This window comes from Danio rerio, chromosome 3 (assembly GCF_049306965.1).
Source record: "Danio rerio strain Tuebingen ecotype United States chromosome 3, GRCz12tu, whole genome shotgun sequence".
Lineage (NCBI taxonomy): Eukaryota > Metazoa > Chordata > Actinopteri > Cypriniformes > Danionidae > Danio > Danio rerio.
The window spans coordinates 60,848,491-60,865,358 of record NC_133178.1 but is presented as its reverse complement, the minus strand read 5'-3'; the positions used below and the strand labels follow the sequence as shown (position 1 = coordinate 60,865,358).

At 37.5% G+C, this 16,868-nt stretch overlaps 1 protein-coding gene across 4 annotated transcripts; it reads right to left on the bottom strand.

Moving 5' to 3' along the window:
- Window positions 1-262: 262 nt before the first annotated feature.
- LOC101885452 (5-hydroxytryptamine receptor 3A-like) lies at window positions 263-16,660 on the bottom strand. Of its 4 annotated transcripts, XM_021470996.3 has the most exons (10): window positions 16,575-16,660; window positions 16,431-16,490; window positions 15,804-15,937; window positions 11,113-11,157; window positions 10,911-11,017; window positions 8,023-8,192; window positions 7,760-7,887; window positions 4,700-4,910; window positions 2,781-2,930; window positions 263-2,690 (listed from the first exon to the last, which is right to left on the bottom strand). In XM_021470996.3, exons 2-10 carry the CDS (start codon window positions 16,480-16,482, stop codon window positions 2,386-2,388), a joined length of 1,302 nt encoding a protein of 433 aa, XP_021326671.3. In that variant the 5' UTR covers window positions 16,483-16,490; window positions 16,575-16,660; the 3' UTR covers window positions 263-2,385. The 4 variants fall into 4 exon arrangements, with proteins under 4 accessions (XP_021326671.3, XP_073801278.1, XP_073801276.1 ...); XM_073945177.1 differs by lacking the exons at window positions 11,113-11,157; window positions 16,431-16,490; window positions 16,575-16,660 and having other exon boundaries at window positions 266-2,690; window positions 7,828-7,887; window positions 10,911-10,950; window positions 15,804-15,867; XM_073945175.1 differs by lacking the exons at window positions 10,911-11,017; window positions 11,113-11,157; window positions 16,431-16,490; window positions 16,575-16,660 and having other exon boundaries at window positions 266-2,690; window positions 7,828-7,887; window positions 15,804-15,867.
- Window positions 16,661-16,868: the final 208 nt, after the last annotated feature.

Below are 16,868 nucleotides of genomic sequence, written 5' to 3'. Positions count from 1 at the left end.
CAATCTTCACAGGGAACAGTGTACTTTATAACTTCATTCACATCACCTTGGCTACGTTGTTTCACTTTCTCAACAATAAAATGTAAACTTGATATAAGGAACTGCCTATTTTTATTTTAATATTAACAACTAAACAGACAGCAGAAATGTTGAGGCGCCGTGCTGCATATGAGCGTCATCTTCACTGTGTGCATATTTATAACAAAACGGAGCCGAACTGCCTCCTTTCAATTTCAGTGAAAATACGAAACGCACCCTCTCTTTTGCTGAATATCAGTTTTAATAATCGATAATGGCCATTATAAAAGTATAACATACAATAAGTTTATACATTATAGGAAATAAAGGCAAGCGATCAGTCAATATACAGAATGTAGGCTACGTGCTTACATTAATCATTAACTTATCTTTGCGCTCAGCCAAAACACGTTACCTGAGAACAAATAATAGATTCCAATGCCCAAAGTCAGGGAATATGTCGTTAGATAAAGACAACAAGATGAATGAAATATCACGTTTAATAAATATAGTGAGATTAGATCCAGCGGGAGATGCTTGATGAGAAGTCCGACTAGCAGAGCTCTCATCTGGGTAGATGGGCTCCAGCGATTGCCAAAGAGTGTGTGTGTGGTCACGTGATGTGCGTTTTCAGCGTTTTGGTGTGGACGGAGAGCAGTTCAGAAACGCTGGGTAAAACGCGAGTGTGGACGCGGATCGTTTTCATTCTAAAACGCCGTTTTAAAACTAAAATGCACTAGTGTAAATGGGGCCTAAATCAGATCCACTTGATTCATCATCCTCCATGTCTTTCCTACTTGAAGTGTAATCAGGCTCATCAATGTCGAATGTTTATTCGAGTCACTGTCACATCCCTCTCACTGTCATCTCTGATATAATCTTTAATGCATTCTGAACATAAAATTGTTTCCTGAATCTAATCATGTTATTCTCACTTCAAATTTACAACCTTAAAATAAAACCAACTTATTGTATAAGCATCTTGTTACAGCTTATAGTTATAAAATAGTTTCAAAATACATTTCATTAACAATATATCTAATGTGACACTTTATATATTTTTGTTAATATATGCTTTGAAATGAGCAGTAGAAAATATAAAACACTCAAATAATTGAATCAGCTAAATTAATTGAGCAGTTTGTTACCATTTTTTTAATGTGACAAATATGTCACATCAAAATATATCAATATATGTCACCACAATATCTTTGTATCTTGTTTTATATCAGTTTGTTCAAGAAATGCATTAGAATCACGGTAAGTGTAATCTAGGATGTGTTATTAAAACATTAGAATAGTTAAATTAGGAAACAGAACAAATTAGGAAATAGTTAAATAGGAAACGGAACAAAGAAGCACATAAGGAGGCACAGCTGAATACAATTAACACTGGGAAAAAAACTGGGTCATAGAAAAAAATCAACACCATCAAGAGAGCCCTAAAAACATGTCAAAGATTACAGCATTTAGCCTAGGATTATAGAAATATTTTACAGTTTTTAAAATGTCTCTGATGACCAAATCGTGATAAAAAAAAATAATAATAAAAATGCTGTCAGGTCAGGGAAAGAGTTAATATGAATGTCACGGTTGAAGGAGTTTTCCCTGAAAAACAGCTCCACCAATCCCAACCAAGCAAGCCAAAGTGTGACAGTTGCAAAAAACAAAAAACTCAATGAATTAATGTAAACCGAGAACAAACCTTGCGAGAAACCAGCCTCAGCCAGAGTTCTCCTTTGGCCGAATGGAAAATAGCCAGAGCTGCAGCCTGACAGTGACTTGAGAAGGATGAATGTCCATCATGGCGAAGGTGCAGTTGTAGATTTGTGTTTTTCTTAAGTGATTCTACTTGTTGACACAGCAGGGGGCCGACCATACACCGAGTGTACACAATGCTTGCATGGTTTGGGATCTGTAGAGCTGCGTAATGATGTATTTGCTCTTAAAATTTGGACTCTCAGTAGTGATTTTTAAACCACACTGAATTGAGCTACACTAAACTGAACTTAAACACTGAAAACTGAACTACACTGTTTCAATTTACTATGATCTTCTATATGATGCTGCTTTGACACAATCTACATTGTAAAAGTGCTATACAAATAAAGCTGCATTGAATTGCTTATTACACATAAAGGGATATTTAACAGTTGACAAATCTCTTTAAATATAAAAATTAAATGACTAAAATGTAAAAGATTATTATTGTCTTCATAATAAGTCAAAAACACTACGTTTGAATACTACAAACTGAATTTAGAAATAGTTTTGAAAAAATCTTTGGATAATATTGGAATTCTATTCTATTCACCTACAGATTCAAATAACTCTAATGCAGAAAAACACGATTATACAGTTGATTATTTAATAATAATAATACCAAGTTGTATCATTATATACGAATTCATGTTTACCTAACGTAATCCAGATTTGCGGCTTTTGAGGTTTGCAAATTTCTGTTTTGGTGACAATGACAATGACAGCGACGACGTAAATTATGTCAATGAACAAAAAAAACAAGAAACATAGTTTGTCCAAAAAGTCTACAAAGGCCTCATTTCTGTTTGCCTTTGGGTTTGTTTGGTCCATGCTTTCCAAAACGTTCACTGTTTTCTGAATTGAAGCCATCTCTATTTCACTGGTTTTTGTCATCACAATCACACCAGCATCTGGTAATGGAGACCATATGCATGAACACACTAATAGTTCATAAATAAAGTTTGAACTTTCTATGTTTGCAGTATTTAGTATAATTTTACCTTCATCTTCATGCAGATGGGTGTTTTGTCTTTCGATTCTCTTTGAACATCTACAAGTCAGAATGCTGTCAGCGGTCATCAGATGTGTCAGCACTAAAGACATCACCATGCTCAGCACCAGATTAACCAGACAGAAGCAGAAGTGATAATCTTTGAAACAAAAGCCAGAGTTCAGTTTCATCATCAGCAAGAAGGTAACGGTCCAGAGTCAGGGGGTAGGGGTGGGGAACCTTTTTTTCCATCAAGGGCCATTTACATTTTTGTAACATTGTTTAGGGGCCATACTAAATTATAGGGCTGATTATTACGATTATTTTGGTCATAATTGTAATCACGATTATTCAAAACAATTATCAGTTGAAGTCAAAATTATTCGCCCTCCTGTGAATTTTGTTTATATATATATATATAAACATATATTTATTATAAATATATATATTTCCCAAATGATGTTTAACAGAGGAAGTTTTTTACAGTATTTCCTATAATATTTTTTTCTTCTGGGAAAAAAAAGTCTTATTTGTTTTATTTCGGCTAGAATAAAAGCAACTTTTAATATTTTGAAACCTATTTTAAGGTCAATATTATTAGCCCCATTAAGCAATATATGTTTTTAATTATCTGCAGAAGAAACTACTGTTAAAACAATGACTTGCCTAATTACACTAATTAAGCCTGTTAATGTCACTTTAAGCTGAATACTAGTATCTTGAAAAATATCTAGTAAAATATTATGTGCTGTCTTCATAGCAAAGATAAAAGAAATCAGTTATTAGAAATGAGTTATTAAATCTGTTATGTTTAAAAATAGGTTGAAAATAAATTTTTCCATTAAACAGAAATTGGGGGGAAAGGGTCGCTAATAATTCAGGAGGGCAAATAAATGTGATTTTATATATGCAGTTATTTTTCTCCCTGTAAATACGGAAAGAGAAATAAATACAATAGCATAAAAATATGAAACAAACTGTGCTTTAAGCATCTTCACTGTAAGAAAAAAACTTCAGCTACTAAAGTCTTTCAGTCAAGAGCAGTGAGGGATTTTGTCCTTTTGTTTAATAATAAAAACAGGCGGCAGCAGGAATATTGCGCACTGCCACTTTAGGAATAGTGCAGCTTTGATATGGTTTCTCTTTCACATGTCTTTTGATTCTCAACTTGTTTGTTTGTTACACAAATGACGGTTGATATGAATAATCACTAAACACCGCGCTCTGACACAAATGTGCATGTATTTGAAAATTAAAGCCCTTACATTAAGATGGCGTTAGATGTTTGTGCTCTGCTCGTCTCCGAGGCTAAGCGAGCACACACACACACACAAGCATGCCATGCGGTCTCGTTCGTGCTATTAAAAATACGAATGATTCGAACGTACATCGATGAATGATGCGCATCTTGTGCTGCAAACGTGACATTACAACACTTGCTTTTAGTCACTTTCATGTGAAATTGAGCTATGCTGGGCAGCAAATGTGTATAATTTCTAAATGTGTCACGTTCTACAACAGAATTTTTTTTTTTTTTTCCGAGGGGTGATTTTAAATTTACAGATGGAGCCGGATCAAATGGTCCGCATACGGCCCGGAGTCCGGACGTTCCCCACCCCTGATCTATGGACTGCTCAAATGAAGGAACTTAGTTGACAGAGAGAGAAAGAAATAATCATCTTAATCATTATTCTTAACCCAAATAGATGACTATTAAAAAAAAAAAAAAACTATACAAAAAAATTTACTGAACAGTCCGAGTTGAATTATAGACTTACATAGAACTAAAAAAATTATTGCTGACTTTAATTTCATACTAACGTTATGTATGTTCATCACAATGCTTAGAGCGAGATAAATACATGTAAAGTATGAATATTGTACTGCACCACACACTATGTATACATATTTACTTATACATTTACTTACGGAGAAGAGGTGTACATCCCCCACCACTGGACAGACGATCATTGAGGATGAGGAGAAACATGGTGAAGCTCAAGACCAAGGTGACCTTGAGGTTGTTGCGTTCTCCTCCTTTAATTGGCAGAGAAAAGCTCACCAGATCAGCCAGCATTATTAATATACTGGGAAGAATCAGGGTCACAACAGCACTGAAAGGATTGATGGATAAAGTGACCTGTCAACAGACGACAGAAGTATCATTTTAAATGCCTGATTTGTTTACACAGTTACCCTTATTAGTGTCATTGAAAATTCCTTATTTCAACAGTTCATTTTTGTACTTATTGGTAAAGTCACTCTGGTAATTATTCTCTTGATGTTAGAGCCAAAAATGTGTATAGTTGAATGTACGTACAGATGCAGAGTTTGGCAAACAATGTAAACACCCCCTTGTGGTTGACATTTATCAAATTTTGCAGTATGTACAAATGTCTGAAAAAGCACACAATGTTTCAAACTATTGATTCATTCATAAAAGAGTCGACTCATAATGCTTCAAACGAATCGTCTTAATAACGAGTCTTGAGCTGTTTTGGCTTGACGTCAATACGAATCTTAAGCCCCGCCCAACTGTTGCGAGCGCAAACCCGGGAGAATTAAAACCTGCAGCCCCGCCCACAAACACTGTAGCAGACGGTTGAATCAAGTCACGCTGTGCTCAGCTGTAGCTTTATCTGACAGGAACTTTATCAGTACACAGTACATGAACCAGTTTCTTCCTCACAAGTGTAAGTAAGTGCGATTAAAATGGCTGCCTCCTTGTTTTCTCTAGCTTGCAAATTATGTATTTAATTGCATTTTTCTACTTGTAACCGCTTGTACTGTATCAGGTTAACTCTTTATATTCTCATATCGCGTCTAATGCCAAGTTAAAAATGCAATGCTTTGTTTACAGATTTAAACCAAGTGTGCCGCAAGCCTGCGTTTAAGTGAAGGTCTCGGCTGTTAGATCGCCCCCTGGGGGCTGGCTGCAGTACAAGTCATAAAGCCCGCCTCCTCCGTGTTAATGAAGGAGACTTGAGCCCAAATAAAAAAATTCATTACACTTGCAATAAAATGTCCCGAAAGATGGTTCTGGTCGATTAAGGCACTGGTTATTGTGCTGAAATAGGTGCAGATCTTCATTTTTGTAAACAGTTTGTTTTTAGCAGTAATTTAATGCTGGGCGTGTCATCGTGATTGACAGCTGTGATTGACAGTTTCTCAAAGCGCGGCGTCTGAGCTTCGGCAGGAGACTGAAGTAGACTGAAATGTTATTATTCGATTTCTGTGTTATTTTACCATGTCAAAATGAGTTCAGCAGTAAACTATAGTTTCTGACATACATGATCCTGGTGGAACACTGTTTATTCGCTAAGTTCAGGGCTTTTTTCGGGCTTTATTAGTTTGCTGATACACGCCTAGCCACCCAGATAGCAAAACACAGTTCCGGCTAGATTCTCGCCTGCCGGAGACTTATCTTTTAGAGCTCAGACTGACTAATGTTACCTCTGCTGGACCTACTCCGGATGCCTGGACTCACTGCCCGATTCCAGTCCGAGTCAATCGAGCCAGATGCGGCGGCCGAGCGAGCCGGCGCTGCCGCATGCAAGCCGGAATCAGCCCGCGACGCCGCGAGTAAGTTATGGGCTGCGGCCTGGAGCTGGCGCGATTGAATATATAAAACCCTCATATTTGTTAACGTTATTACATCCATTTGTGTTGATATGACAGCAAACGCATGCTGAGAAGTTCGGGGGGCGTAGTTGATTTTACATAAAGCGTTTGATTGGAAGCTCGACTCTGCTCATTTTCGCGGCTCCTCCTCTGGCTCCATCAGACAATCCTTCTGCGCATGTCTGGCTCCAATTTCAGCAGTCTTTTGCGACAGTTTGTGCCCGTCAAGCAGGCGTTTTGCCCTCAAGGCGTTCAATGGGAAAAAGGGCTGTCGCGTCGTCCATATTTTTTTACAGTCATTGATTTAAACGCGTTTGTGAGCTAGCGTTTCACTGCCGTTTGTCATTGCTTTGGCCACCATCAGCTGTTCTTACACACATGCTGAGGTCAAGGTTCAGTATAGTTCAGCATTCGCCACTGTGTGGAATAATACTGAATGTGTTTCATGGTTAGGAGCAGTATGCTGGTGTTTAACTGCACTGCTTTAATGCACTCCTGCATTGGGCTCACACACATACTGCCAACATTTGGTCCCTGAAAATCTTGGAGACCGGAGGGGTTAGGTTTTGGGGTTAGGTGTCTGAATAACACTGTTGAGAACTGTGTACTGTGGTGTTAGTACGTTAACTATTATGAAGTGTGTTTTGGGCAGCCGCTGCAATCGGATCCTATACCAATGTTGGCGACCCAGGGGTTTCACAGACTGTACCAAAATGCTGAGGACTGGGGCGGGGGCTGAAATTATGTGAATTTTCTGAGATAAATAACAAAACGGGAGGGGGTCAGGGATGGGTCTAAAATACAGGAGACTCCCAGGATAAACAGAAGTGTTGGCAGGTATGCTGACACATACACTATGCACTCTGACTATTTCAATATAGTTGATAAGCCATGATGGCGTTGAACGCTGTCAACCAATAGCAAAAGGCTGTCATCAGCCCAATCAGTGCAGATTAGATTCACGCTAAGAAGGGGTTTGGGAACAAATGAATCGCTGGTGAATCGTCATGATTCATATGGGACTCGCTGGGATAATTGGGTAAAAATAAATGCATATTATTAGACAATAAAAGTGTTTTTTTGACCTTGCATGCATATCAGTCTGTTGTTGGAAACCTTTAAAACCAAAATATGACCTTTTTAAATGTATAATAGGGGCTCTTTAAACCTATGTTTTTTATGTAATAAATACTTAAAAAAAAAAAAAAAATTATAAAAAAAAAATATATATATATATATATATATATATATATATATATATATACATACATATATATATATATATATATATATATATATATATATATATATATATATATATATATATATATAATTAATCTTATATAATTATAATCAAGTCATCATTACCGAGAGATATTTGCGAGATGAAGATTTTTGATCAGATTTTATTTCCACACTCTCCGTGTTCCACTCACCGGACTGACTCGATCCAAACATATTGGCATTTTTAGGGTATTCAAGTGAAAGGACACAATCTAAATAAACACACAAAAATGATTTAGTAGATACAATTACTTTCCATGCTATTACAAATAAAATATTGAGAAACAATGTCCCTGGTTGAGAGCAAAACGATCAGTAACAGTGTATAGTCAAAATTGTTTTCCTACCACTTTGGTTCCACCCATTGATAGCGACATCACAATTCCCTGTCACAAAGGGGTAGGTGAAAAGGCTGATATCACAGCTCACTGCTATAAACAAGACAACAGCATAGTTCACAGTTCCATCACTCTTCACTGCTACGTCATCTGTGTAGGTCTTTGTGGTTACATCTATCCTGATGACAAAAAGAGAGAGATAACGTGACATTGTCACCAAAGCTGTGAACCACCTCCTAAAGTTAGCATACTTATTAACCTGTGTCAACCCAGCAGGCACACAACATCATCAAGACAAAAATATTAGGTTAGATTTAGGTCATGACGTCAGTTGACCAATTTCAATGTCTAGCCAGCATCTAAGGCCAGCGTTATTTTGATGTCAAATAACGACGTCAAATTACGTTGATATTTGGTTAATTTTAGGTTGTGTTGGAAAGTGACCAAAATCCAACATCTGATGGATGTCATAGTGGTAACGTCCACACAACGTGAAGGTGTCCCTACTGAAATATTCAGCTTCCAGCTAAGACCAGGCTGAAAATGGCTGGAAACCAGCCTTGAAATGGCCAAAACCCCTCTTAAACCAGGCTGGTCAACCAGCTAAAACCAGCCAATCAGCCTAGGCTGGTTTAAGCTGGATTTTTCAGCAGAGGTAACATGAATAGGCGTTGATATTTGGTTGATTTTAGGTTGGACATTGAAGTCGACCTGATGTTGGGGTTGTTTTAGATATTCTAAATATTTATGTGTTTTTAAAGTGTGGTCAAAGCAAAGCTGCACATTCATACAGCTGCTATGTTAAACACTTTGAAATCAAAATCACCAAAATAATCACTTTATAATCACATGAGCCTGTGGTGATACAGAACCTCGGTGATCAGGGCTAAGTTTCTGTGCATGCAAGGTTCTAAACATTATCTGTGTTTCCATCCACCTATTTTTATGCGCATTTTGGATATGCACACTGTGGAGGAGGGGTCTGTGGGCCTGAAGGCGATGGATAAGCCTCCACTGTAATTCACAGGCCTGTTCATGTGCTAACAGTCTTGCAGGGAGCAGCAGGGGTGATGCACTCTCAGGTTAGAGCATGCCTCGACTTAATTTGTGCAACAGTCATGCCCTCGCAGTGAAGGCATGAGCTGTCTTTAAACACCTCCTCAACATGCTGGACCCCCAGACATGTGTCGCAGTGCTCATGCCCGTCATCCGGTGAGAGGAATCCACCATATCCAGAAACACATGGTCGGAACGACATCGAAAAAAACGTGTTGCTGTCTTAGCAGATCTGCTCTTTTAGTGGAAATTGCTCAATTGCTCTTTCAGCCACCAGTGAAATGCCCAGGACATATAGCAGATAGTTCTCTTCAGTCTCAGTGAAGCTCTGAAGCAAAACAAATATATATATCCATCCCAAAGAAACCCAAAAGTACAGATCTAAACGACTACAGACCTGTGGCTCCAAAGGCCAGTACACACCAAGCCAAAACCAAACAACTAGAGCCAATGAAACGCAACTGTTTTGTGACCTTCCGTTGGCTCACATCTGGTTCCGTCTGGACCAATATTCTGCCTGTAAACACATCAAACAGAACCTCTGCCTCTGACTTCAGAAGGCATGCCCCCTGCTTGCCCCCACTCACCATCATGAACAGCACTGTGGCTGCAATATCATGGCATTCCATAGGCTGAATACTAGCGCTAGATGGGTGTGTCACTGCCAAGGACTACCAAACCATTCTGGAGGACCATGTGCACCCAATGCTTCAAACAATGTATCCTGAAGGCAGTGCCATAATGTACCAATACACACAACAGTGGTTTGATGAACATGAAAGTAAAGTTGAGCATCTACACAATCAACGGGTGTAAAAAATAACTGAGACACTTTGAGATGTTTTGGAGTAACAAGTCAGGAAATGTTTTCCTCCACGAGCATTATGTATAGTGACCTGGCCACTATTCTGCAAAACGAATGGCTCAAAATCCCTCCATTCAGAGCTCAGCCATAAGTGGCAACAACCTTTAATAATTAGAGCCTTAAGCCTGGCTCACACTTTGTGACTTTTCCTAATCCTAAAAAATATTGCAGCTTGTTAGACTGCAACAAATATGGTCCCCATGTCACACTGCAGGATCCAATTTGTCAGCTGTTTCTAAGATATCAGACTGAACAACAACGAAGATGTACCAGTAAAGACATGTCTTATCTGTACAAAAACAAATTTGTATTTTTATCATCATCATCATCATCATCATCATCATCATCATCATCACATAAAAATGAGCTCTCATGCATATATGTGTGAATGACTCTAGAAGACTACAATACAATGGCAACAAAAAAGATAGTGGCTGAAATGCAGCGTATTTTATTTGGTATTGTGTAAATGTGCATACTGCATAGCTTAATTATGCAAACTGCAGCTCTGCACAAGACGTTTGGCCAGCGGAGAAATTAAAATGGTCGTGCCTAACAGAGTCTGGTTTCTCTCAAGGTTTTTTTCTTCACTTTTGCCAATTGGCGAAGTCTTTTTTTCCCTCTCCGCTGTCGCCTATAGGTTGCATGGTTTGGGATCGGTAGAGCTACGCATCGATGAGTTTGCTCTTCAGTGTCTGGACTATCAATAGTGATATTCAAACCACACTGAACTAAGCTAAACTGAACTGAACTTAAACACTAAAAAACTGAACTACACTGTTCCTTCTATGTGAAGCTGCTTTGACACAATCTACATTGTAAAAGCACTATACAAATAAAGGTGAATTGAATTGAATTATCTAACAAAGCAAATTTTCATATATGACCTTCTAGCACAATACACTGAAAAAATGTGTTTTTATATTCTAAGCTAAAAATAACAATGCCCTGTCACAAACAAAATTTGTTCACTTACACATTGTCCAAAACTAGTCCAGGGGTCCAGATTTTGTGAACTGGCAACATAACAGATGTAGTATTATATATCTTGTCATTCCAGGCAAGTTCAGGATCTATCCACCTCTTTGGAGAAAAAGTTACTTGTAAAAAATAGAGGCAACACTGTGGTGACCATTGGAAATGAAATAATTGTAAAAAAGAATATATGATCTGCTTACCATTTTTACCAAGACACGGCTGCTCATTTGCATTTCCTTAGTATTCTTACATGGAGGCATATGTGGGAAATGCAAAAAGTTAAAAAATATATTAGAAAGATTTAAATGTATATAATGTAAAATATAGCTGCAGCAGTGTTGAATTACAAATGTATATAATCTAGTTCCAATGTAGCAATAATACATGTAAAACTTACATTCTTTGTGTTTTAAAAATCTAATTTCATTCAAAACTCAAGTGTGAGACATTTTATGCACTTCCTGATCACTGAGTAAAAAAATACAGATGCTAAGTCAGGGGTGTCAAACACCTGGAGGGCCGTAGCTCTGCATAATTTAGTTCCAGCTCTAATTAAACACACCAGATAGCACAAATTGAGTCCTTCAGGCTTGTTTGAAACCAACAGGTAGTGCCTCATTCAGACTAGCAGTGATTTTGTAGCTGGCTATTGCTCTGGGTGGCGACCTGCTTCAAAGGCAAGGGTGTGTAGGTAGGTATATACAGCACGAATGCAACCGGCCTCTGAGCGAGCTGAGAGAGGATCACGTGAGCTCTACTGGTTGCCGCTCAAGAAAGCCATAAAGCTTCATTTCCATAAAGTTGAAGGATTCTTAACTTTGTCGCGTCGCTCAACGTGCCCTATTGGTCGCCAACAGTCATTGACACTCGCATAGACAAAGGTCGCTGGAAGTCGCTCACTCCCTGTCAAAAATGAACGGTCGCTTGTCGCTTTGTCGCTGTTTGTAGTGTGAATGAGGTTTAAATCTGCAGTCAAACTGGATAAATTCAAAATTCTGTTGTCTGAATACTTTCTTTTGTAATGCGAAAAGGAGCAGGATTAAACAAGATGATTAGATATTTTAAAAAGCAAGCGATTGGTCTATATTTTAAATTTCTATCTAGAGAGGTCACGTTTTGATCCTTGATTGGTCTCACACAGTCAAGTGATGCGATTTTGCAGGTCAAAGTTCACTAATCTTGAATTTTGCAATGCAGTGAACTGCGAAACTTGTGGCATGAGCTAAAGTGTGTTGAAGCAGGGTTGAAACTAAACTGTTTTGGGCTGTGGTTCTTCAAGAACTGACTTTGACACCTATCTGCTAAGTTGAGGCACAGCTGTGCCTTTGTCTTTTTGAAATGTCTTGACAAGGGGTGTCCAAACTCTATCCTGAAGGGCTGGTGTCCTGCATAGTTTAGCTCCAACTTTCCTCAACACACCTGCCTGAAAGTTTCTAGTATACCTAGAAAGAGCTTGATTAGCTGTTTTAAGTGTGTTTAATTGGGGTTAGAACTAAAATATGCAAAACTCCAGCCTTCCAGGACACAGTGATCCCTGATCCCTAAGAACCGGACCCCTAATACTTTTAGGCCTTAGGTCTCAAACTCGATTCCTGGAGGGCCACAGCTCTGCACAGTTTTGATTCAACCCTAATCAAACACAGCTGATCCAGCTAATCAAGGTATTCAAGACTACTAGAGACTATTAAGCAGGTGTGAGTTGGAGGTGGTTGGAGATAAACTATGCAGAGCTGTGGCCCTCCAGGAATTAAGTTTGAGACCATTGTTTTAGGCTGAATACACTCATTTGTTGATGAGATCTGGGTGGGTGAAACTAAACAAGATTTTTCAACAAACAATCTATACAATCTACTTCATTTACATGGTTTGAGTAGGTTTTTCTCCACCTCTAGGCATCACTTCCCTTGTTTGACTTCTCTTAAATTTCTTGTTAAAAATCTACTTGTGAGAGTTCTTAAAGACTTTGATGATTGCAGCACAACCAGCATATCCTCAATAAAAAAATCTGTTTAAAGAAACAAGTCTCCAGGGTCCTTATTAATCATGTATGCACAAAAACATTGCGTATGCCAGATTTCACACTTACGTTTGGATTTACTAACAATGAAATTAACGTGATAATGTGCATTGGTCCGCGCCAACTTCATGTCTGGCATACGTGTATTTCTTGTGTGTGTTTGTTTTATTTCCATTGTCACCCACAATTGAGGCAACTCTCTACTCAAGGGTTTTTAGTTCAGCATCCTCTTTTCCCCTGCCTGTTCGGGCCACACTTTGACGATGCGCCGCTGTTCTCCTTTCAACCTGCACCTTTACATCGGACTATTTCTTTTTTAATTCACTCACAGTGCAATGTTTAGACCCCACTGCGTTAACCGCGTCAGCTAAACTCTCACACTCAATTTTTTTCTTTTGTCATTAAGTCCGGTGGACAATCTTGCAAATAACACAGTTTTACTCCAGTCTACCTCCAATAGGAGCACCTCCTATCACCTTCTGTGAAGTTTCTCTTTGTACTTGCTTTTACCATTGCTTCGCGTATGCAGTGTTTCATACATATGATTTTTTTACTGCGTACCCACATTTACAGCTTTGCCCGTACGCAATGTTTTAGTATTACTTCAACCCAAGTCTTTGTACATGAGGCTCCTGGTCCTCATTTTTGAGTTTACAACAGCGGCAGTTAAGGGACCGAGCAGACCAGAGGCACCATGAGCAAAGCAGTCTAGAAATAACCACATGACCAACCACCAGAGCAACTGGCCAAACAAAGACATTTGGAGATGTTGGCAAAACTGTTGAAGCACCATATATTCAGTTGCTGTGTATAGTGAGTCAGCAATTATTTCTTGAATCGATTGAGTAACACATCTTTCTCTGAATTTTGTGGCGCCTCATTATCTCTGGCTTGATTAAGTTACCCCAGGACCTAAGGCAAGAATCTACCCAGGACCTATACGCATCGTCCTTCACTAAAGACAAAGGATGTTTGTTACACTAGTTGCAATAGCGGTCACCACATGATGTCCGGCCATCTGGTTATTGCAAGATCTGTTAATCAGAATTAATACCCAAGAAAGAATAGAACCTTCCTTGTACCTTGGGTAACTCTGCCCCTCCCCTTTTTCTGTTTGCGAGGAACTTAAGCTTTTTAGTCACACAAAGGAATGATAACTATTAGTTAAGAGGCATTATAACTTGTAATGTATATGAGAGACATGATGTTTGATGTCAAACAATAGCTTTATTAAGGTTTCAATAACTTTTCTCAAAGGTTGCATGTACACTGCATGGTTCAAGTGGTCTAATAAAAAAATTTTCTCTCCCATGTGGCACAAATTGGATATGGCTCATGTACGTGTAAGCAGGGGGAGAAATCATATGGATTTCGATTTACTCATCAGATTCAGGCCTCGTTCATATATGGAAATTCATCAGGTAAGAATTGAATACATGTCCTTGTTTCTGCAGTGTAAGCAGGTAGATCGAATTTTCACCTGTCAATGCGAGTAGCACATCATAAAAAAGGTAGCGAATGATATCTTATTTAATGCTTCGGAACAGACAGAGTCGTACATCTTAAATCTCATATACAAGAACAAAGAAAGCTTTTATATTGTCATGTAGCACAAATATTCAAAGATGTTAACGAGAGAGAATGAGTGTGAATGCAACATCCACCACATAACCAACATAAACTAATATAAAAGTATTGCATTCATCATGTACATAAATCACACCATGGACATGACACTAAGATGACTACTGGTTTTAAAAAGCCTAGACCTGAAAAGACCTTAACGATTGTATGAATTGGAGAACATTTTACTTCATGCTTAAATTGCCATGTTCATTTCAAGTGTTTACACTTAGCTGATGAGCGATTATAAAGCTTGTTTGGCATGCTGTCCCGGGAGAGAGCCCTGAGCTCATAAGATCCTCGAGCCCGGGGCTCCCTGCCGTTTGCAAGGCGAGAGAGGAGTTTGAGCTCAGGTAGATCTCGAGAACTCCTCTGCTGTAGTAGCTAATGAACAGATAGTGATTACTTTTAAGAAATAACTACTTACTAGGAGCATGCCTATGGTGCCAATTTGGATTAGTCAATTAACTTAAGATGCATGTTTTTGGATGGTGGGAGGAAACCGGGGAACCTGGGAAAAACCCACATGAGCACCAGGAGAATGTGTAAATACCGCACAGAAATGTCAGCAGGCTTGATAAAGACTAGAACTAGTGACGTTCTTGCTGTGGGGCAATAGTGCTAACCACTGGGCCACCGTGCCACCCATCTAGAAAAGGAGGAGGAGTAGGGGTGGAAGGAGGGATTCTTCTAAATGAAGATGGCTGTCATAAGGAACTCCGGGTATTTATAGTGGTTTAGGAATCGTCTGATCGGTGAATCTTAAATTGAATAACGCGGGACCAGCCGCAAGCAATCATAAGCACATGATCCTCTCGAAATTAGTTCATAAATAAACTTCACTTAATATTTAGCAGAACAAAGTTCTTTAAATTAAATGTAACACACAATCCTAAAACGTTTGTGTTAATACAAAAACGTAATGAAGTAATGACTTCAGAAAATCCCCTAAAAATTTAAGCTGTTACCTGACAATAAAGGTATATTTTTCAGTGCAGTTAAAATAGTTTACAATGACATTTCATGTTAAAATCACATTTAAAGGGTGCCGACTGACATTTCCTTCTTAAAATCAGCCTTTTTTTTAGCCTCCTTTATTTATGTTTAGTTATTTCACATTAAGGCAAAGAAAATAACTCATTCATCACCATGAAAGTTGAATAACTGAACCAAGGAGCATGAAAAAAAAGCTCATATTAGAAGAAAATAACGCTTCATTTGTTTTTCCAAGCATAAAAAAAAGATACTTACAAAACTCAGGGTCTCGTACTGCACTGATGTGATGTTTACAATAACAGAACAGTCAATGTTCTGTGGCGCAATCATCTCTTTCTTATCAATTAGTTTTTTTGCCAGGCACCGACTGTCACATGAATCTGGTAAAACTGTAAGAGCAGATAAAGATATTCCAAATTAAATTGCATTAAAAACTTAATAAACTTTTACTTTTTACTGTAAAAAAAAAAAAAAAAAATATATATATATATACATATATATATATATATATATATATATATATATATATATATATATATATATATATATATATATATATATATATATATATATATATATATACATATATATATATACATATATATATATATATATATATATATATATATATATATATATATATATACATATATATATATATATATATATATATATACATATACATATATATATATATATATACATATACATATATATATATATATATATATATACATATACATATATATATATACATATACATATATATATATATATATATATATATACATATATATATATATACATATATATATATATATATATATATATATATAAACCATGCACAAAATCACAACAGATGCAGCTCGAGAAACAGTTTACCAACTGGACTTGAGAAGATGAGTAACAACGAGATCCTGTGATGAAAAGCCATCTCACACCCTACACACAAGAAAACAAAAGTCTTGTATTTTAAGGTTGATTGTGCCTAATGTATTTTGGGGGAAATGACAAGCATTACCTTACCTTTGGTAGTCGATGTGAATGATGAAATTTGCCAATAATTTCTTCACCTGTCACCTGTCTTGGTTTATCTGAATAAGCATCAAATCGGCTTTTTAAAGGCTATGAGCTCTTTTAATATTACATAAGATGCACATTAAAATAAAATAAACAGGGCCATCTCATATTTCATTTAATCATCACAACATCAATGTAAAATTCAGTTTTAGCGAATTTCATGAGCCTCATTTTGAACATCGAGGCTGTGAGCACAAAAGCATTTTCCAGTGCAATGTCAACAACCTCCAGACATTCATT